This window comes from Trichosurus vulpecula, chromosome 1, assembly GCF_011100635.1.
Source record: "Trichosurus vulpecula isolate mTriVul1 chromosome 1, mTriVul1.pri, whole genome shotgun sequence".
Classification (NCBI taxonomy): domain Eukaryota; kingdom Metazoa; phylum Chordata; class Mammalia; order Diprotodontia; family Phalangeridae; genus Trichosurus; species Trichosurus vulpecula.
The window spans coordinates 458,263,519-458,286,779 of NC_050573.1; the positions used below are offsets into that span (position 1 = coordinate 458,263,519).

The 23,261-nt window shown below is 39.3% G+C and overlaps 1 protein-coding gene across 1 annotated transcript in view; it reads right to left on the reverse strand.

The window, feature by feature from the left end:
• The window catches only part of TMEM161B (transmembrane protein 161B), a 108,611-nt gene extending 95,419 nt beyond the window's left edge, over window positions 1–13,192 (reverse strand). The window contains exon 1 of the mRNA XM_036765751.1: window positions 13,117–13,192. Within this exon, the coding sequence (XP_036621646.1) occupies window positions 13,117–13,119 (3 nt within the window). The 5' untranslated portion in view covers window positions 13,120–13,192. The remainder of the gene's footprint in view (window positions 1–13,116) is intronic.
• Between the last annotated feature and the right edge of the window lie 10,069 nt (window positions 13,193–23,261).

Genomic DNA, 23,261 nt, shown 5'->3' on the forward strand with positions numbered 1-23,261 from the left:
TATGCATGGGACACAGAGAGTTTAAATGACTTATCAAAGACCACACAGACGGTAATGGGTCTGAAGGAGTAAAATCTAGGTTATTTCAACTCTGAGGCCAACCTACATTATTATTGCTCTCCACAGTTTGAAAAAATTAACTACCTATTATATTGTTTGAACTATATAACTGGGCTTTTAAAAAGATTAACAGAAAAACAAAAATTTAAGTACAACTTTTTAAGGGCTCTGAAGATATTTTTAAAAAGGCAGATGAATGAAAGTAGAGAAGAGGCAAAAGGCAGATTAGTAGATAAAGGGTCTAACTCAGAACCAGGAAGACCATTTTTGACACCTAATGGATGTGTGACCCTAGGCAAGTTCAAGAGAAGGAAATGACCACCAATAACACTGTTTCATGATCCAGGAGAGTTTCTTATATCACATAAAACAAATCAACTCTATATGTCTAATTTTTATTTTTCAAGTTTAGAGATCAAAACCATTATTTGCCTCAGACAGACTTGAGTGTGCTCGCTCGCTCTCTTTGTGTGTGTGTGTGTGTGTATAAATATAAATATATATAAAATTCAGAAAGACATATTAAGGTGATTTCATATCCTAACCTAATTTAAGGTTCATAATTTCACCTGTTCTCCTCCTTGAGGAGATAACTTGAGGATAACTCCCTATCTTATCCACCACAACAACTGATATAAATCTTTTCTTCTCTTATTAAAATTTCAGTCACATACCCGAAAGCCACAATTACGACAGATGACTTGTGCTCTACTTCAGAGAGAAAACGGAGAACATCCAGGGAGACAGTTTTAATTCATTTCTGCTTCTCAAAATTCCTCAGTATTGTTACCTATTGGTTCTTCTTCCCTGCTACCTCAGAGCAGGAAGTATCCTTATTCTTTGCTAAAGCTAATCCTTTCTCCACACTCCCCCCTTCAATCCCATCTCCCATCCCCCCTACCCCCCCCACCTCCTCTAAGACCTTACTCTAAGAAACATCCCTCTTTCTCATGAAAATTCTGTTTTTCCCTCTCCGGTGGTCCAATCTCATCTGCCTACAATCAAATTCAGGCCTCAAAAAGCCTTGCCTTCATCTGTCTGCCACAGGACCAGAGAGAGCATCACAGATTTCGAGCTGGAAGAGACCTCAGAAGCCATTTAATCCAAACCCCTCATTTTATAAATGAGAAAAATGAGGACCAAAGTGGTTAAGCAACTTCATTTAGAAACTTTCAGAATCTCAGAATTGGAAAGGACATCACAGGCTACCTACTCCAACTGATTATTGAAGAGGAATGCCCTTGACGGCATCCTTGGCAAGTAGTTATACGGCTTCCATCTGAACACCACCAATGAAGAAGAGAACTTCTTTCCATTAGCAGCTCCTGCAATACAACCTAAGGTACCTGAGGAAAGGGCCTGTATCAATTTTGTCTTTGTATATCCAGGGCATGGCACAGTGCCTGGCACATAGGAGACATGAAATAAATCCTGATGAATTGAAATGAATTCCCAAGATAGCCCATCCTATTTTTTTTTTAAAGCTCTCACTGGCTTTTGTCTTTCCTTAGTCATTTACTGTTAAGTGAAAATACTGAAGTGTTTTGGAAAACAGGAAAGGAAAAGTCTCCACCTTCCTCCCCACTCCGAAAAAAACCACTTTGCTGCTACCAGTCAAAAACTCTTATAAGACCGGCATGGCTTTATAAAGGGCAAGGTGTTTATCTCTGACATAGGACAATTTGGAGGAATGCAAGTGTAGTAAGATAGTGAGAGAAAAACTTCAATCAGAAATAAGAGTAGCAGTACAAAGAAGGTCCACAATAATGGAACTTTTGAGGCCTGGAAAGAAAGGATCTTAGATATCAACTAGTCCAGCTCCCTCATTTAAAAACGGGAAGAGAGAAACCAACAAAATTTAGTAAGTATCATTAAGACTTTTTTTTTTTTTTAACCAAAAGGAAGCCCAGTCCTCTATGGCTTCTAACTTTAGATTCCGTCCAATCTAGGCATCACACTGATGGATTCCTATCAAAGACTTGGGGCTGGGGAAGAACTTTCTGCCATTTGTGAAAAATCTGGCTCCACTATCCTATGGAATGTAAATTATCAAAGGTCACCAATGTCCTCTTAATAACTTCATTCACAGTGCAGGGCTGTAACCTTTTAAAAATCACCGTGCTTTTCTGGGCCTTGGTTCCCTAACTTAAAATGAATACAACATAATAGACAACCTTTTATTCTAGCTCTCAGTTTATGATCCTATGATCCAATGACCGTAAATGGATTAGACATCTTTGAAGAGCTGACTGCAATGACTCCAACCTCCTTCTGAATATTTCTCCTCCCTTGGCTTCAGACATATCATACTCTTCCTAAATAAGGTGTTCCAAAAGTCTTAATACATTTTTAAGCTTTAATAGCTATAAACTCTGTATTTCCAAACATTCTTATCTTGCCTGCCTTATCACTTTCCAATGTGTGTTCACCAAGGTTCTACCCTTGACCACTTTTTCTATTCTTTCCCTTGGCAATCTCATTTACTCCCAATTTCAACTAATACGTAAATATTTATGTCTAGCCCATATCTCTTTTCTGAGCTCCTGACCTTCATCTCTAACAGCCTAATAAAAAGATTTTTATCTATATTTTTGTTAACACTGTTCTTGCTCCTTAGAAAATCTTTTAACTCTTTACTATCCACATATCTTATAAAACCTAATTCAAACACACCTCCAGGATTTCTACTTCACAGGTTGTGCCAATAGTACACCAAATTCAACATATCTGAAAACCAAATGATCTTTTACCCCCAACCTATTCTTCCTTCTGATTCACTTTAAATATCATTGATATTATCAGTCCCCCATTCTTCTATGTCGAAAATCTTGGGATTTTCTTTGATTTTTCCCCTTTCCCATAGAATCAGAATCCCTCTGAAGTCTTAATGCAACCCATTTCTAAACAAGAATCTCTACTACAAACATGTTTTGCATGACTCCACATGTATAACCTATACATAACCTTTGAGGCTCAGCTTCCTCATTTATAAAATGGGGATAATAATAGCACTTACCATGCAGGGTGGCTGTGAGGGTAAAATTAAATATTTGCAAAGTGTTTTACAAACCTTAAAGTCCTATATAAATGCTAGCTCTTTCCCACCTATGATCGCCTAGCTTCCACATGGAGACTTCAAGTAAAGAAGATACCACCATAGTCAATTTTCACTTTGGGGCAGTTCTAATAGATTTCCCAAATGTGAAAATTTAAATTTAAAAGTTCTATCCAACTGATTTTGCCCATTCTATTCCACAGAAGCTTTGCATCTGTTCTTTCCTCTCTATTACTACTGATACTACCTCTAGTAAAGGCTTTGACACAAGTTAAATGCACTTTCTGTACCTGCTAATGCATGCTATGTTCTACTACCAAACATCTCCCTCATGCACAGATTTTGTCAGCTCATTGAGAATTTACAATTTTCTGTAGTACACCCCTCTAAAAAAACAATAATGTTCACAAGGGCAGGGATCATGTCTTATCTAAACTTTGTATCTCCTCCAAAGTCATAGGAATCTTGAAGGAGGAAAGTTTAACTACGTGATAAAACAAAATTACACAGTTCTATTTCTTTCTGTTTACCACTGATAATCCATTTCCCGGAGCCTTAGAGTTCATTCTAGACCTCTTACACACTTGCATAAGAGCAGTTAGGTCTAAGAGAATGGGGGAAAGAATCTTAGTAGATGGCATTATTTCCTGAGAAATTTTATTAAATATTGAAAAAATTTCCTTCCTTCAGGTAAGTCTGCAAAGGAGAAATTTTTTTTAACATCTTCAGTTGAACTAAAAAAAGGTTTCATTATGCTTCCACAACGGATACATTCATGAACTGCTATCAATACTGTCATGTTTATCTTTAATATTTCTAATTTACTTCATACGCCATGCATCTATACAGACTTTTGAGTAATGTTCCTGACCCTCTTCCTAGTCATTGTGTCTTTTGAAATACGCTGGGATACTCTAATGCTATTCTTCACCTGATCTGCTAGTATCTGGATTAGCATTTGTACCTAGGAACTTTTCTACCTTCCCTACCCTTTTCTGTTTAAAGCCACATTACAGTCTCCAAACAATGATATTTATCTTAATCCTAAGCAGGCTCCTTCTCTATATTATGAACCATCAATGGTCCTGAAAGCCAAATCTCAATTCCCCAATACTATCTTTAAAGCAAATATACGTTTTCTATAGCCTACTTTTTTCTCTATTGTGGTCCTTAACTTCAAAAAGCTATAGTGTTAAAAACTGTACCTCTGTCTTTCAGTTTCCTGCTCAGGTCTTCCTAATTCCTAGAGATTCTTTCCAGATTCTTCTAGTATCATTTTTTTCCAATGCAAATCACAGGAAATGTGAAACGCTTTCTGATTTGAGAAGTCTAAGAAGGCAATCTGTCACATTCCAGATACGAGCTTTGGGAAGACTGTACAGCTACTGATTTTTCATCTAAGGTCAATGCAGGCCTTCCTTTCTACTTCTCAGGAGTCACCTCAGATGAGGACAAGTCTCTTCTTTCTTTACCAATATACATATTCTTGACATTACCTGTAGATTATTCTCATATATTTCCAAGGAGTATGAAAAGCTGCTACCACTTCAGAAGTTGTATACGTATCTTTGTGGGTATTATGGAACATTAACTACTCCCTCCCCTCCTCCCTTTTCTGGATACTCTTCAACTTATCAATGTCCTTCTTAAATTGTGATATAACACAATGTTGTAGATGAAGTCTATAAGTGCTAAAGGTACAAAAAAGGCAGAAACAAGCCCAAATTTCTCTTCCACAAATTGAACCCCTCCCCCAATTCACCACTCCAAACCACTTCAAGTCACCTACAAAATTTTCTCCTTCTTAATAAGATCAAATCCTTGTCTCTTCTCCTTTTCTGTTCCTTCTCCCATAATTTTCTATGGAAGGCCCAACTGCCTCATAACAAGCAATATCCCTAAAACATAAAGCTACACAGAAATACTCCAGGCTCACTCACCTCTTACAAATGCCCTCTCCCTTGTCATCTGTTTATTCTTTGCTATTTAATGCTTTCTTGGCCTCAAAAAAAATTTTAAACATTCCTTATAAGGTTTTTGTTGTACCACTACACAGCAACCAGATTAATTTTCCTACAATCAAGCAGGAAGCTCTGACATTAAGAAAAAAGAAAGTAAAGCCAAGGGTCATTAGTTAATTTTGGGAGTCTGTAATAATGTATATTATGATAAAAATCAATTTAATTCCTTCTTAAGGAAGCTATTTATATAACAATATAAAATGACTGATAAGTAATTCAGAGATATTTCAAAAATACTTGTCACTTATCTAAAAAAAAAGATAAGTACATTAGCTTATCAAAGGAACAAATAATCACAGCCCAGAACAGTTCCAGGTATTCTTGGACATTCAAATATTGGTTGCTGCTTGTGTTCTTAAAAGTCTGGATAACTCCTTTGAAGTACTTGCCTAAAGAGGCTTTTCTATAGTCTTAAGCATATGTGGCACATTGGGCACCTGAATGCCCACTCACACACAGCAATCTGAAAGGATACTTCCCTTAGGAGACCATCAGACATTCCAAGAAGCATGCATCAGGGAAGCAAAAGAAACTCCCACCACCGAGATCTGAAACTCACACACACAACCCTTTCTCATCTAACCTCCCCCCATTCCTCTGCCCCGCCCCCCCATTAATCCTACAATCCCATCCCCACTCTTCTAAGCACAGGACAAGAGTGGAATTTGAGAGTCTACGGTGGATAGCCACTGATAATGGGGAAGAAAAACATTCTTCTACTTCCATTACCTTATCTCTAGACTATTCAGCAATTTCCTCAGCACCCACAGTTTTTCTGAAAAGTAGGTGAATCTTACTACCATTATTTCAGTCTACTACCCAAAGACTGTATTACCTAAGCGGCAGAATCATAGAATCTTAAGGTTGTAAGGAGTCTCAGAGGTAATCTAAGCCAGCGGTGTCAAACTCAAACAGAGGGCATTAAACTGTAATAAGGATCCTGCTGTGGGCACATTAACATTATTTATATTTTACTGTATCTGTATTTATTTTGCTAAATACTTGGCTTCACTCAGGAGTGTTTACCATCTCTAATCTAATCCAACCAACAAAGAAATTCATTTTACAATATTCCCAACAAATAGTCATCCAGCTTCTATTTGAAGACCACCACTGAAGGTGACCATTACTTCCTAAGAGAACAGTAAACCCTAAAGGTTTTTTTTTTCCATTAAGAGAAAAAAAAAAAGGAAGTATTTGTGGAAGGAGGATAAAAGAAAGACTTTCCACTACCCTATGTGCTCCCCATTGCTACTATCAGTGAAACCTCTTATAAAACATCCAGAGGGGCTTATTCCAGGGACAGAAATGTTAGAAAAGAATGTTGTTATATGCTTTTGCAATGAGATAGGAAGAAGGGAAATCTTGGTCAAAAGTAAGAAGTAGTAACAGTATAAAGACAAGTAGGCCACATCCTTAAGACCATAATCATACAACTTTAAAAGCTAGAGAAGAGTTCAGATGTTAACTAGTCCATTCCCCGCACTTTGCATTGAAAAAGACTGTTGGTGGTGCGAGCCAGCTCAATAACAGTGAAGTCCCAGATACCCATTGCTTCTCACTCCAGATCCCCTTTCCACTATATTGAAGGAAGTCTCCACAAGAGCCACTATCAATGACTTGGATCTCTAGCTATTCCACAGATGGTGGGAAAGTGATGCTGGCACCCCAGGCTCTGAACAAATCTTCTATTATAAGCATTCCATCATATGCATGTTAACACAATGAAAACTTAATGTAGTTGTAATTTGTTTAAAAATATCCAAGCATACACAACAAAATATACCTAAAACCACAGAAAAACTCTTAGACGTCATCCAGTTCAAACGTAAGCTGATTTTCATTGCAGCAACTTTACCTTGACTTTGCCCAAGTTACAATCTCTATAAACATCATTTTTACCCGTATTTAGTTTTATGGTGAAACATCCCCAGTTATGTCCACAGATTAGAATCTCAGAAGCTGAGCATTTGCCTGCTTCAGTTTCCTATACTATAAAAGGGGAATAAAAAAAAATAGCACCTGCCTCATAAGGTTGTTATCAGGATCAAATGAGATAATATTTATAAAGCTCTTAGCACAGTGCCTCACATAGAGTAGGTGCAATATAAATGCTTATTCCTTTTCTCTCTTTTCTCACAGCACCTAGTACATAGTTATATAAAGAATGTCAAGAGCATTGTCCCTACCCTTCCGAACCTAATGGCCTAGCAGCGGGATAACGGCACATACACCATTTAATTCAACAAATATATTAAATATCCACAGTGACACAAAATGAAAAATAACCATAATATCTGCCTTCAAGATGTTTACAAGTTACTAACAGGAATAAGAAAAGTACTCAAGTATGAGACAAGGAAGAACGTAATAAGGAGAAAAGAACAGACTAGAAATGTTTTGAACTAGAACTGGAATGTCTCATAGGAATCTAAAACTCGACTTCCCCAAACAGATCATCATCTTTCCCCTCTCAAGGATTTCCCTATTACTGTTGAGGGCATCAGTATCTTTCCTGTCACCCAGATTCACAAGCTCAGTAATGTCTTCAACTCCTTATTCTCCCTCACCACTCATATCCAATCAGTTGCAGAATCCTGTTTTTATCCCTACAACATCTCATCTTCTCTGTACTCCCACAGTTATGACTACAGTTCAGTCACTCATCAACTCTCACTTTAAGTATTACAATAGCTTCCTATTTGATCTTCCTAAATCAAGTCTCTTTCCACTCAAATCTATCCTCCACACAGTTACCAAAGTGGCTATTCTCCTAAATCACACATCTGATTATGCTCTCACAGCCATGATCTGGGAAAGCAACTCCTGAGAAGAAGGGGCTAGTCACCCCCACCAACTTCCACACAGCGCAGGCAAGTCGGCTTAGCAGAAGCAGCCAGGTTACCTGGTGGGGGAGACAGGAGGCAGCATGTGCAAAGCAGGTTAATCCACCACAACTACCTTGACCATCATCTTCCCTCAGAGCCTTGGGACTAGTACTACTTCCAGCCCAGCACCCACAGGACCATGATCCTGGAAAGCAACCTCTATGGTGATGCAGCCTGATAACTGATCCTGCAAGGTATGCAGCCATAGCTACCAAAGAACCAGAAAGGAAAATTCTTGACACCAAAGACCTTGGCACCATCAAACAGTTCACTATCAGAAACCAACATGATTTTATCAGTAGAAATTATATTAAAGAAACATCAACATTTGCTTTGCTGCCATACGCCAAGGACATTGGGTCTTTTTCCATAACTTGCAACTTCAATCTTTCCTATGTGTTGACTCCTCCACTGGAATAGAAGGGCCTTGGAAGCACAGACTGTTTTACTTTCCTATTTGTGCTTTCAATATAGTGAGTACTTAGTGAATGATTATTTATTCATTAAAAACAAACAAACAAAAAACCAACTTCAGCAGCTCCCTATTAATTGTAGGATCAAATATTAAACTCTTTTGTCTGGCATAAAGCTCTTCACAGTCTGACTCTTCCCACCTCTCCAGTCTTCTTACGCATTAATTCTCCCCACTCTATACTTACACATTAATACTCTCTACTCTATACTTATACATTAATACTCTCTACTCTATACTTAGACATTAATACTCTCTACTCAGCCAGACTGGTCTACTCCCTTTTCTTCAGAGATGATGACATCATCTCCCAACCTCTAGCCTTTACATGCCTGGGACATTCTTTTTCCAGATCTCCAGCCCCCAGAATTCTTGATTTCCTTTAAAATTCAGTTTAAGCACCACTATCTAAACAAAGTCTTTTCTAAATCTCATTAGATGCCACCTTGCATTGAATTTGCTTATTACTAATGCCTAAAACTACAATAAAACTTTTGGAACATCCTGTGTATGAAAACACATATGTATGTACATGCATATATCTTCTATTAAAATGTAAGCTCCTTGAAGGCAAGAACTGTTTCATTTCTTTGTGTCCTCTTCACTTAGCCCAGTTCCTGGAACACAGAAAGTCCTTAGTATCTAAGAACCTGATTTGTATAAGAAGGACGGAAGAAGCCCTACATTCATTAAAGTTGTTCAGGGAAGACTTCATGTGAACCGTGGCACCAGACTTTGGCCTTAAAGGAAGAGGATTTCAACAGTCATTTATTCTTTCAACAAATACCCACGCTAAGTGCCCACTACATACAAGGCACTATATAACACTTCTATTATGTTTTACAATTATTGTATATTTCTATTACTTTTGTACAGTTTACAATAAAGTAGCAGCATAGAAATATTTCTTTTAATTATAAAACCAAAGACTAAATTCAATTTCCCACTGTCTTTTGGCATGCATGAACCATTTGTTTTTGCTATTTGGTTCAGATGTAAGAAAGTGACTAACTTTAAAATGTGTACTAAAACAAATATAGCTTCACAACGTAAAAGGCAAACTGATTTACAAGAACATAACTATTTTCTTTATTTCTTATTTAAGACTGGGTCTCTCCATCTTGCCCAGGCTGGAAATGCAGGGGTAACTCACAGGTCTAATCTACTACTAAATAGCCATAGTAGCTCTGACCTCCTTATTTCTGACCTGGGTACTTCTTAGGCAACCTGTTGGACCCACTGCTCCAGGGCGCTCACCATTTTAATGCCAAATTTAGTGTGGGACACCCAATTAGCAGCCTACTGCAGTTTGAAACTCCTGAGCTCAAGAGATCCTCAAGCCCAGGCCTTCACAACTTGCTTATGGCCTGAGGTTTGCAGCTTGCCAAAGGATTTCAGGTGCCTGGAAAAATGTAGAGGAAAATATCCTTTGTATGTAGAGGAAATCCTTTGGCATGCTGCGAGCAGTCCAGGGGCCGCAGGTTGTACAGGCCTGCTCTAGCCTCACCAGTAGCTGGGAGTACAAGTATGGACCACCATGCCCGGCAACCAATTTATTTAAATAATATCTGCCAAAGATTAATAATAACATATCCTAATTAAAATTATTAAAGTATTCACAGCACTAAATCTTTAAAAGTTATTTCTTTCAAAGAGTAAAACTGTATGGTTACATGGCTCAGAAAAATAGTATCTCTGTGACTTGACAGCCAAGGAGGCCTCGGTGCTTCAGAGGTTCTTACTCTAATAGCGTATAGGCAAGTTCCTTTCATGAACTGTGAGCTAAACTTTGAGTGCAAGTAAGGGACTGTTCAATGCTTGACAAACTTTTGTTCAAGGTTGCCATTTGTTGTAAGACAAGGTTTCTATAAGAAATATTCTTCTGGATGGGGATGCTTTTTTTACCAGGACCTAGCACATTACATTGCATACTTAACGTTTGTTAAATTAAACCTTTTAAATGTCCTTTGATTTTTAAGAATCGAGTCTATTAGGTTTTTTCCCCCAAAGTTAGTAAAAATAAACTAGCTGGCTAGTTATCTATCTATATTAGAGAAAAAGATGGCCTCAGAATCGTTAATAGACTAAAAAGTTCTAAAAGGAAATCATCATTTAATCTTCAAGGGTAAAATGATTAGATTTATATTACTAACCTGTAGACTTAGTTTCCTAATCAGTTTTTCCTAACTAGAAAGGAGTGCTTTAAGCTGGTCATTTACACTACTTTCTATGTTCTATAAATTGGCTTTATTTATTTTTCATTTTATTTTTGATACATAACCAGAGAATACCCTAGTCTTCTATTCTTTTGCTAAGTTTTCTAAAAAATAGAATGGAGCTTAAAAAAATAATCCTGGGCCTTCTGGGGGGCATTTATTAACACAGGAATACTGTTCTTGTTACATGTACCAGTTGATTTGGAGGCATATGACATATCAGAGGAAAGGAAAGCAGACTATCCTGACTTTAAAAAATAAAAATTACCTATGAGAAAAAAATAAGTAAATCTGCATAATATTTAATGTTATAGCCATAAGAACTAAAAACATATGCATCCCTAACTATAGGAATGTAGATAAAATGAAGAAAAGTAAACTACAGAAGAAGCCAACTCTAATGAACTGAAAATGCTGGGCAATGGTAACAGTAATCAGACCAAGTTTATGTACAGTATAGAAATATACAGTATATTCTCTTTTGTTCATTAAGAACAAAGTCCTGAGGTTTTATAAGAGAGTTATACATATCACCTTCGGTAGCAATCTAGGTTTTAAACTCTCTGGAATATAATTTTAGACTCGAATAATCAACCCACTTCTCACTTTCACAAAAGCTAAGTGATTCAGGCAAAGAGCAGGTAGGTATGTGTCTGTAGCTCACTTCACAGATGGGGAAACTAAAGTTAACTGACAGTTAACTAAACTAAAGTTAATTGACAGAACATAAAAAATATCAGTGTGTTACACCTATGATAATATGGCTCATTATTACATCTTTGAAGGGATTCTTTGTGGAATGGAATGAATTGTTCATCCAATGCACTGATATCCATAACTGCCCTTAAAAGTCCATTATGGATCCATGACCTATTAATTAATTTAAATGTGTGATAGAAGCTACTTGTATTTTCATCCTTAATATAGCATGTAGTACCAAATGTGTCTGGAAATAGGTGATATTTTCCCCCGTCATGATTGGTTTGTATAAAACCTGAGCATGACTTATAATCAGTGTTAATTTTCAATGTATCCTTTTCCTTTTAAAGAAATCTCATTTCATGGCAGCAGCCCATATCAAACTAATAAAAGACCTTTTGGGCTCAGATTGACTTTTTAAAAGCTTCACTGAGTGGCCCAATAGTTAGCTGGAATATGTTGAACAAATATATATTCATGTTTTTTTGTCTTTAATTATGTAAGTTGGCCTTCACTTTTTTTCAGGCTGAAGAAAAGTCTAGCCCTATACATTATTTAAACTGAATAAGCAAGTGAACATATTTTCTGAAGAAAATTGTGTGGCAACTCACCTAACTGGATCACTCATTAAGGTAAAATACACTGTATCATAAAATTTAGGGCTGAAAGGGAGTTTAGAGGTCATTTAAACTCAATAAAATAAGGAAACTGAAGCCCAAAGAGGTTAAGTGATTTGCCCAAGGTCAGTAGTAAATAGCAGAAACTGGATTCACACACAGGTTCTCTGACTCCTGATCCACTGCTCTCTCCATTATACACACTGCCAACTTGCACATTAAATAATTCAATCTAAGCAGCAAATGAGAATAGGTATAAAATATGAATTAAAGGGTCTCACAATACAGTTCACTATGATTTAGACTCAAAGTCTTTTAGAAGTTGTAAAACCAAAAGAAAAGGCATAAAACTCAACACCCTAGACATATTATCTGAATGTTCCGAATATATGACCCTGAAAAAGTACCAAGTGAAGGTTAACAATGACCGAGGACAGGCAGCTTATGCAGATGCAGGTACAGTGTAACAGTTTGTACACAAGCACCAAACCCTTTCAAGTCCAAAGATGCTGGGCTGATTTTACTGCTATTCTTACCAGAGAGAAGGAAAACAGACCTACTATGTGAATACTAGGATACTTTGCATCTATTTTTGTACTCTAAGAATGATTTTAATTATCCCATTTTCTGATAAGAGGATGAGTGGGTCTTCTCCCATTGGTGCAGGAAGTTGCATATCCAGAGACTTTGATTATTGAGATCGTAGTCCTCTTGATTACTGAGATCAAGGTTCTTATGTCTTAACCTTCGCACACAGTAGGTTCTTAATAGATGTTAGTTGGGCAGGTTTGTTCTCCGCTTCAGACACGCTTGTTTCCCAGTGGGAACTGGAGTGAGAAGCAGGTGGGAACGCTACTAGAACCTTACCTAGCACTCTTCTCCCCCGAGGATGACAGCAGAGACGCCTCTGCTAGAGCCCTGGGACCCAGAGCCACCTGCAGAAGAGGACCAGGAGCCGGGTGGGCTCCGCCTCCGGGGCTTGTCACTCGGGTCTCATCCGCCTCCCATCGATCCTGGAAGGGAACGGCCAGGTCCTCCCTCCCGCTTCATGCACCCCAGTCCCGCGCTTCCTGAACACGCGGACTCACCATGGCGCTGGAGCAAGGTGATCCCACCTCCTGATTTCCCCGGGACGATCCGGAATGTCTCACCTTCCCGACCGGGAATTTCTGACTCCTTCCAGGAGCGGGGGGTCTTCCGGCTCCAGCCGGAAGACGAGAGAGCGCGGGACAGGAAGTCCCGCCTCTCCAGCCACACGCCGAGTCGACCTCGCGGCACGCAGCCAGCGAGCGGACGCAGGGGCGTCTTCTGTAAAAAAGGACTTCCGCGGGAGCCCCCTAGACTTCTGCGAGGGGGAGGGGATCTACGTCGGGAGGTGGGGCCGTCACCCGCGCCGGCGCGGAGGAGGGGGGAGGAAGGAGACGGCAGTTGCTCGGTCAGAAGTGGAGGAGGAGCTGCGGGAGCGCGGGTTCCCCGGCGTGTGGGCATGCGCGTGCGCGCGGCGGGGCTCGCGGCGCCCTTCGCCACCTAAGAGAGTGGTTGCTGTGCCCGGCTGGCGGGCAAGTGCTGGAGCTGCAAAAATCATACCCCCCGAAGCTGAGGGGGTGGCCGGCCCCGGGCGACGGAACATGAGCCAGGCATCCCTTCCTCCTTTCCTTGCGCTGCCCCGCCCCCCATGATTGCCACACCTGAGCAGGTTCCTGGCTTCGGTGTCCCTCCGTCCTCCGCAGGCTCCGCTCGCCTCGTCAAAGACGCTGCTCGTAAAGGCTTCTCTTCGGCACCTCTCGGATGCCTCGTGTGTCCGGGTGACTGCGTGGACAGCCCCAAGCCCTTGGCTTTCCCTTCCAAGCCACTCCTTTCTCTTCGTGATCTTTCCCTTGGTAACTCCACGGGTGACCTCCCCCATACCCTTCTTACCTTGGCAGGGAGAAAGCTAGGACTGTTGAATCAGCCTCTGACTTTGGCCGATAAATTTCTTTGTTATTTACGGAGACCGTAAGGAACTAGGAATGGGTGAGAGTCTGTCAGTCAATCCAACATTTAATTGGCACCGACCATGTGCCAGGCACTCTTAAACGCTTAGGATACAAATATGAGGCAAAAGACAGTTGCTCCCCTCAGGGAGCGTACAGTCTAATGTAGACAACATGCAAACAAATATGTACAAGGCAAATTATATAGAGGATAAAAAGGGAATAATTAAAAGAGGGAAAGCGCGAGAATGAAGGGCGTTTAGGAAGGTTTCCAAGCAGAAGGTAAGGTTTTAGTTGGAACTTTAAGCCGGTGAGGTCAGTAGTCTCAGAAGAGTTTCCTGGCATGTTAGAAAGAGAAAATGCAAGAACATGAAGAGTATGAGTTGGAAAATAAGTTGTAAGAAGAGTAGAAAGGTAATGATGGGGTGATGGGACCTGCTCCCTAAAAGGAAAAGACCACGGCTTTGCCCTTGAATTTTCCCACGCCAGCGGTAGCGTTTTGCCTGAGACATCTGACCCATCCGAACCTACCTAGATGCTCTAATCCTTTTAATTGCCCTTTCACTTTGGCTTTCTGACTATTTAACTCTTGCACCCGGTCCGCCTTGGGCTATTTGCCACTCCTTAATCCCATCCAGATCTCACTTTTTGTGTGTGTGTGTGTGTGTATCCGTCCCATCTTCATATCTTCAGGCAGATTTACTAGGAATCTTGACTGCCTTACTGGTGTTATAATGAAACCTTGCCACTCTGCCTGAAAGAAGGCTTTGAGTGGTCAATTCTTTCGAGGCACACCCCCACACATACCCTTGCGTTTCAGGTTTCCCAGCACCCCAAACCACAATTGTAGGACAGGACTGGGTTATGTCTATATTCTTTCCATGCCAGCCTAAGACCATTTTGCAGGACTGGAAGGCAATGAGGAAGAATGGCATCAGGAAAAAAGACCTCTATTTCTAGCAATGACTTAACCCTACATGGGTTGGGGGAGGGATGAAAGAGGAGAGAAGAAAAGAAATAACATACTCTTACAGATGATGGCTGTGCGCCCTATCTAGTACTTAGCAACTTATTTCCATGCCATCTGATCCTGCAGTTCTGACACAGCAAAAAAAAAAGGCAATGGATTTGGAGCTAGAGAATCTGGATTCAAATACTCTACTATTTATTATATGACTTTGCGCAACACTATGGTGTTGTGATCTGTAAAATGAAAGAGTTGGGTTAGACTAGAACCCATAAAGTCCCTTCAGCTAAACAATACTCAAGGTATCCCCAATTTCTCTTTAGAATTTTGAGTCACCGATACTTCAAGAGAAGAAGCTGGAAGGAAGAATAGTGATTGTACCATACCTCCCTTTTCAGGTGCTTGAAGTAGACACTAGTATCAGTCTTGTGATGCTGAGAGTCCCGATTGAAAACAAAGAAAAAAAGATGGGCAAGTTACATGGGACAAGAGAAGGATACAAAGTAGATGGTGGAGTAGAAAGAGAAGGGAGACTAGTAATCCTGTCTTGGAGCTTTCTGAGGCTGCTGATTATGGTAGGAATCTTCCTCACTAAGCCCCCTTTTTACCCTGTACAGTGCCACTTGGACTAGGAGCAGCTACCCATAAGAGAGTGGCAGTGATCATTTGAGCGCTCTCTGTAATTGCTTCCTTTTGAAAGCAGCAGCCGCCTCCATAAAAAGGTATGGAAGGGAAGAATTTATGAGTTAAAAGATCTGACATCAAATCCAGGACAATGCATTCTCCTAAATTGGGCATTTTCTTTGAGATTGTCTCCATATATGTTCCAGTCAGGTGCAAATTTTTGTCAGGGTAGAATTTATTTCTGCAAAAATGAGGCCTAAGGGAAATCACAACTAGATGTCTAGCTGCTTAACTGTTTATTGCTAAAACCAGAAGTTTCTGCCCGCTGGTTCCTGTTCAGTACTCCCACTTTGTGATGATGATAACATCTGGTTAGTATCCTTTAATTTCAGTTGACTGGCTGCCCCCCATCACAACAAACTACTAAATAGATCCCTAATAAAATGGGACCAAATTGTGAGCAGTTTGTATCCATTTGCAGAAGTTCGTATATTTTACCCAAACCATTTCATTCTATGGCATGCGGTAGCCCCACAAACCTCGGGGGAGTAATAGGATTTACAGCTAAAAGGGACCATAGAGATCATCCAGCTTCCCATTTTATAGATGAGGAAACTGCCTGCATACAAGTTTCTAGTTTTACCATAGGCAGAGAAGAATTCTTAAGAGAAGAGGAACAGGAAAAGGTGGGGAAGGGGGTGTTAAGCATGGATTGTTTGGAGTTAAGGTGAGAGAACCAAAGAGGGATTCTAGGAAGCAGTTGAGAGAAGTGGTGAAGTACTCTGTTCCTTCTTTCAATCACCCATTTATTAAGCATCTATGTACTAAGCACTGGAGATAGAAGTACAAAGAATAAAATGATCCCTCCTCACAGTGACCTTACTTTGTAAGAACATAGAAAAAATATATATGTATACAGCATATAGTTTATGTGTACATAAACTGTTACAATATAGCATACGTATTATTTGTGTTATTGTTCATCTCTTTCAGTCATATCTGACTCTGACCTCATTTGGGATTTTCTTGGCAAAGATGCTGGAATAATTTGTCATTTTCTTCTTGAGCTCATTTTGCGGATGAGGAACTGAGGCAAACAGGGTTAAGTGACTTGCCCAGGGTCACCTATCTAGTAAGTGTCTGAGGCCTGATTTGAACTCACAAAGATGAGTCTTCCTGACTTCAGGCCTAGCACTCTATCCACTGTGCCACGTAAAATAAATGTACATGATACACATAAAATAAAGACTACCATGGGAGGTATACGTTAGCAGTTGGGGGCATCAGGAAAAGATTCTAGCAGAAAATGGTGTCTGAGCAGTATACATTGATGGGTTGAAATATGAGAAGGATTATTCTAGGGCAGGGAATCTTAACCTGGGGTCAATGAACTTTAAAAAAAATTGATAACTTTCAATAGAATTTATATAATAATATAATCCTTTGTAATCCTATGTATTTTGTTTCATACTTTTAAAAGCCTTCTCAGAATAGGTCCACAGGTTTTACCAGACTGTCCATGACCCAAAAAAATTAAGAACACCTGTTCCATGCTCACACAGGTCTTCCTTAGGCTGTGTCCTACTTTCATTATGATATTCTTCAATTTATTAAACCTATATTTAAGTGTCTAAACTATTTGCTATTCATTGAAATGCCTTCCCACCTATAAAGCCCATGATTTCCTTCAAAGCCCAACATGATAGCCTTCAAAAACCTTCCTGACTAACCCTTTCCACAGTGAACTTTCCATAGCCTTTAATGCATACAATTTATACCGTGTTATTATATATTCATGAATTTGTAAAACAAAAAAAACTTTTGTAACTGTCCCTTGTTTTATTTATATCATATTTCTCTAATTAAATTGTGAACTCCCTGGAGGACAAAGGAACTTGTTTTCATTTATATTCTTCCATAGCACAGACTACAGTACAGTAGGTCCTCCATAAGTACTTTATTGATTAAATGAGATATTTGTAAAGCTCTTAGCACAGCTCATGGCACATGGTAGTCCATTTATGAATGCTTATTCCATTTTCTTCCCCCCATCCCTATTATTGAATGAATGCTGTGTGATTTCTCAATATTACTTCCTGTACTTAAAGGCAATAAAATTGTTCTTTTAGTTTTTCTTCTGTCTTTTCAACCAAATAATTGTTGGTAATTGTGGGAAGATCTGTTAGTGACAAGACAGGCTATTCAACACTTTCGTTGCTATCTTTCTGATAAGTACAAATGTAAATCTGTATCATGTTTAACAATTTTTAAGCGTTTTATACGTTCTCATTTGAGCCTTAAGACAATATTTTAGGTTTTTATTTTAAGGTTTTATATAGAAGTAAACTGAGGCCTCAAGAGCTTGTGAGTAATGGGTTGAACTAAAGCTCTAACTAAGCTCTTCAGTTCTAATACTGATTCTATAAATTACAAAGCTGGGGCTAGAGCCCAGGTCTTATGACTCCTAGTCCAGTACTCTTTCTACTGGATTATATATAGTTACTCTCTGACTTATTCTTGGCCTTTAAATAATTACTAATAATTATTTTCCTTTTGACTTGTTTGTTTTTTAAATATAATTAATTTGGTTCTAATTAGTATGCTCTAAACTAGGTGTAGTACTATGATAAAAACCTGACCCCTAATCAGTGACTTTACAATATTCATTTTAAACAACTTCAATCTCATGTCAGGTCTTTCATGTGATGCTTTTCAGCATATTTCTTGGACCTTGTACCAAGTCATTTAATTACTAGAATATCAGAAAAGACTTCATAAAATAGATTTACCTGTAGTACTTTCATGAGAGTATAATTCCCAAAGTCCAGTGTATTTGATGTTCCTGTAAGCCACTAAATCTGTTGTATTTAGATGGCTATACTTTCTTACATATTAATTATGGTGGCACTTTTTATCCTTTAGAATTATTTGGCTTGATTTTCGCTGTATTAATGTCAGCCCATTACTAGAATTTATAAAGATAACTTTGAAATCTCATTTTTTAAAATAAATTATTGGGTATTTTTGCCCAGCTTGTCATAAGCAGCAACCTTTGTTCTGTTAAGCAAATAGAATAAATAAATATTGAGTTGGGTAGTGAGTATAAGTGCCCAATATATCAGTCCCTGCCTCTGTTAAAAAAAGAAATGTTCTTCTGTTCAACTGCCCCTCCACCTTAGTTAAGCCAAATTTGGATGATTGTTTGACTTATCTTCAAGAAAAAAAGGATTTCACAAATTATTTCAGCAACTGATTAGTATAAAATGCCTTACTGTCTGTACATACATTTTTCCTTCAATTTACACCAATCTTCGGGCCATTGCCAGTTGTCTTGACACGTCTTGCCACTCGACTCTGGTGACTCTGGAGGAGAGAGTAAGATTTCGTGCAGCTCTGTCTCACTTAAATCCAGTTCACTAGCAAGTCAAGACATTACCCTTGTGATGTCATTGGTCCTATCCACGAACGAAGGATGACGACAACAACAATCATCTCTTGTTTGTTGGGTAGATACCGGGTTATCACCTTTATAGTGATCCTTCATGTACTTTTACTGACCACAGTGAAGATCATCAATTACTCTTTCCTCTTCCCACTAGGGACAATAATCCCAATTGTCCATCTAATCAATCAATTTTGTGGTTTTCTAATTTTACTAAGATAATCAGGTCACAATTTTCAGATCCAATGGCAGAACAAGTTACCTAAGTAAAGGTCTAGCTTTTGCTGAAGATGACTCAGGTTATTATTGTCTAATCCTACATCGATCAGTCACATAAAATGAGATAGCAGGATTCAGTTATGGCTAGCCATTGGCTGTCACTAGTTTTAAATTGCCAATTATCACTATCAATTATAAGAGTACAAAACCTGACTTTGTAAACAATACATGAAAGCATATTGCTGATGTGTAAAAGCTGCTTATCTTTTAAGTTTTTATATAGTGCCTGGTCATAAGCTTATAACAATTGAGAGGCAGCATGGTGTATGAATGAGCATTTCTTAAGCTCTTAAAATATGTTGAACGCTGTGTTGAGCTTTGGAGCTATAAATAAAAAAGTTGATCCTGCTCTCAAGGAGCTCACGTTCTAGTCGGAGGAAACAACACTTAAAGGAACGTTCAGCTGCAGGATGGATGGGAAAACCTAGAGATTCTTAGAGTGCCTTGGTAGGTAGGATGGCAGTGCTCAGGGGTTTGTAAGCTGTAGTGTCAGGGCAGACAGTAAGGGATTGATGGTCTCATCATTTCTGATTGTAATCAGCGATTCCCTGCTCATCCAAATACTGTGATCTGCATAGGAGGATTATAACTCAGAGTGACCCTGAGGGCCATGGTAGGGCACTGGCTCTAGGTTGCCTCCAAAGGAGGTTATCAACCTGTTGGGAGGGAGGGAGGGCCATTGGCAAGAATACTCAGGGGAAGGGCACCCCATGGCACCCACTCTGTTGGGTCCTCTATGGCCCAATGTGATCTGGGTAGTGGGGAGCTATTGAGGAAAGGGAAGGGAGTGGAAAGGACACTTGGTTTTTTACTTACTTGTTGATGAAAGGGTTTAGAGACATATTTCCCCTAAAGACTTCTTTGACCTAGATGTCAAGAAAACTTAGGTTCATACGTAGCCTACTTACGTGATTGGGAAAATCTCTTAATCCCTCTGAGCTTCAGTTTCCTTTTCTGTAAAATAGGAATAATAATAATACCTGAAGTACTTACCTTACAGGGTTGTTGATGAGACAAATTAATTGATGGATGTAAAGTGCTTTATAAACTTAACTGACATTTACGTAATAATAATTATAATATTAATTCCTGGAAAGCTGCTTTAAAGACATTAGACACTTTAAAGACATTGAGACAGAGTCTTAAGAGAGCTTTCCAAAGGACTGAAACAAAAAAGCAGATACGCAAAATCCTACTCATACCACCATTTTTTAAATTGATACTGGGCTTGATTATGCAGTTATTAATGGAGTATGGTGCAGTTAGAGTTTTTTAGATCTGCCGTTCTTTGTATAGTTATATTTCAAGATGTTGACAAACTTACGAACAACTAAACTTTTGTAATATGGCATGTGTTTAAATAGTTGATTTCATAACTATCATATGATTGTGCTAGGATTTATGAGTACAGATTTGACACTGTGATGTCAAAAGTGACTCAGAGAAGTCCTACATAGCCCTTTTCTTTATAAGGAATGTTAGATGTATAATTTTGGTGAATGTTCTACCTACCCAATTTTCCAATCCATCCACTCTTGCTTGGCCTATCTATATCTGCTCCCATTAATATTCCCATTAGACTTTCATGTTTCTCTGGCTCTTTGACAAGTTTGATAGTCAAAAAGAGGCTAGAAATAACATTGGACACCTTCCAGATGTTCAAGCTGCCCTCATTCCAAATGCCCAAATCTGAGAATACCCAAGTGATGGCTGTTTTACCAGTCCTGGGCCCAGCCACATTTTAAAATCCAGTAGGTCCTCTTTCTGAGCCACTGTGGTACAGAGACTGAGCATAAATTTGAAGTCACTAGTGAAGTCAACTGCCACTATTAACTTTTATGATCTTGAATAATTCTCCTAACTTATGAGCTTCAGTTTCCTCATTCTTGAAATAAAGAGGTTGAACTAAGAAAACCCCTCAAATCTCTCCAAGTTCTAAATCTGTGATCCTAATGTAAATCCTCTGCCAAAGCCCATTGGTATGGGGCTTTTTCCTTATTGTTGGAGATAAAGGCCCTGTCCCATGTGAGAGCTTCAGTTCTCATCCAATCCCCACTTTGGGATACTCTATTAAGAGTCTTCCCCTTTGGGGCTTATCAAACTTCAAGTCTTCTTCAGGTATCAATTATCTTTAGGCACCACTGGCTTCCCACTTTGAAAGAGGAGATGGAACCCCACTAAAAGTTGCTGAAGGAAAATTCTCTGGGAAAACATGAGAGGTGCTGACAATTTCCCTCATGTCCCTATTCTTAGTTTCCTACTCTAGAGACTTCAGAAGTATTCCCCTTGGGTGAGATCCAGGACACTCTCTCTTTGTAGAGCTGAGTTATCTCTCTCCTAATGGGAGAGTCCCTTCAGTCTGTATCGTCTGGTATATATTCTGTATGTTACCTTCTCTGCTTTTTGTTTTGTTACAATTTGGATAAATGGGCTTCTCTACTATTCCCTGTGTATTTGTTATGGAACTAGCTGTGGGAAAGCTTATCAAGCCTTGGTGTCAAGGTTGGGGTCTCCCCTTCCTTCCAAATGATAAAGCAATCAGAAATTAGATGGAACCAAATCATATTCCCTATACAAACAGCCTTCAAGGGAGCAGAAGGATATGCTTTTAGCTTAGTAGCCCTCTTTCTGAGAAAAGCAGGGTAGTAGCCTCCTGTCTCAGCATTCCGCTTCCCCTCTGGCAGGAATGTCTCCCTTGGAAAAGGGTGGGAGAAGAAGCTAGAGATACCTATTTGGCCTTCCTTCAAGTCATACAAGGACAGCCCCCTTGCTATACATATGGAGCCCATTGTACTCTTTGCCATAATAAGAACAATAGTCACATTTATGAAGAGTTGTTCTGGGGGAATTTGCTTACCTTTACCTTTTACTATCAAGGTCATTTCTGGAAAAATTCCATTACCTCTGTCCAAAACAAACCTGCCATTGTTATCAGAAAAAAAACCCAGAAAAACACTTGATATAATAACAAAATATTTCAATGAAATGTAGCATCTAAAGAGCATTTCTCCATATTTGGAGTTTCAAAGGAGGAGCATTTCCCTTTATGGGATGCCCCATCACAACATGGACTAGGGCGGGGGTTGGGAGATGACAGGGAGGAACAAGGTTGGTAACTGGACATCCTGCTTTTGTTGTGAGCCCTCTTGGAGAGAACATAAAGAATTTAAGGAATATTTTCTTTTAAAGGTTTACAAAGTGGGACAAGCCACAGTTAGCATATTTACCTCCTTCCCCAGCTTGGCTCCCTTTTTTTCTGGGTTTTGGGGTTTGTATATATACAAAATTCAAAACTTATAGGCTGTCCTGTTAATAGAAACTTGTGCTTGCCTAATAGTATGACAATACACCTCTGTTGCTTCTGGGATTTCCTAATGAAATCAGTGTCTGTTCTTCCGCCCTTGTACCTCAACCACTGAAGCAGGCATGTGTTTACATTGAGAGCAAAACCTCTTCTGAAATCTCTGCCTGCTGCCACCATTAGTCACAACAGATGAGTATTTAGAATACCCTGGATTTTCTTTTATATAAAGGGGAAAGAGGTTCACAAGTAATATCAATAAGGATAAACAACTGGGGAAACAAATCGTTTATAAGGAAACAGCCTCGCTGGCTTCCTGCAATGGAGAGTAAGACTGGCTTGGTCCCCTAAGTTCAATCATCTCCTGAAAAGAGAAGATATTGTCTATTAGCTTACCTGGCAGATAGCTAGCTTTAAGCTAATCTGTGTTTAACGAACAAGTGAGGAAGAAAGCAGAGCTCCCTCTGGCTAATCTCACCAAGCCCCATTACTTCTAACTCCAAGGAAAGCCTCACTCCTTAGCTTCCAAAGCTCATCATGATTACTTGAGCTTGCAAGGTCTGAGGCCTCTTTTGTGGCAAAAGAGAGGCACCCATCTAAGAGCCCCTTCACTCTGCCTTTGCACACCCTCCTGAGTGTTGGGAACA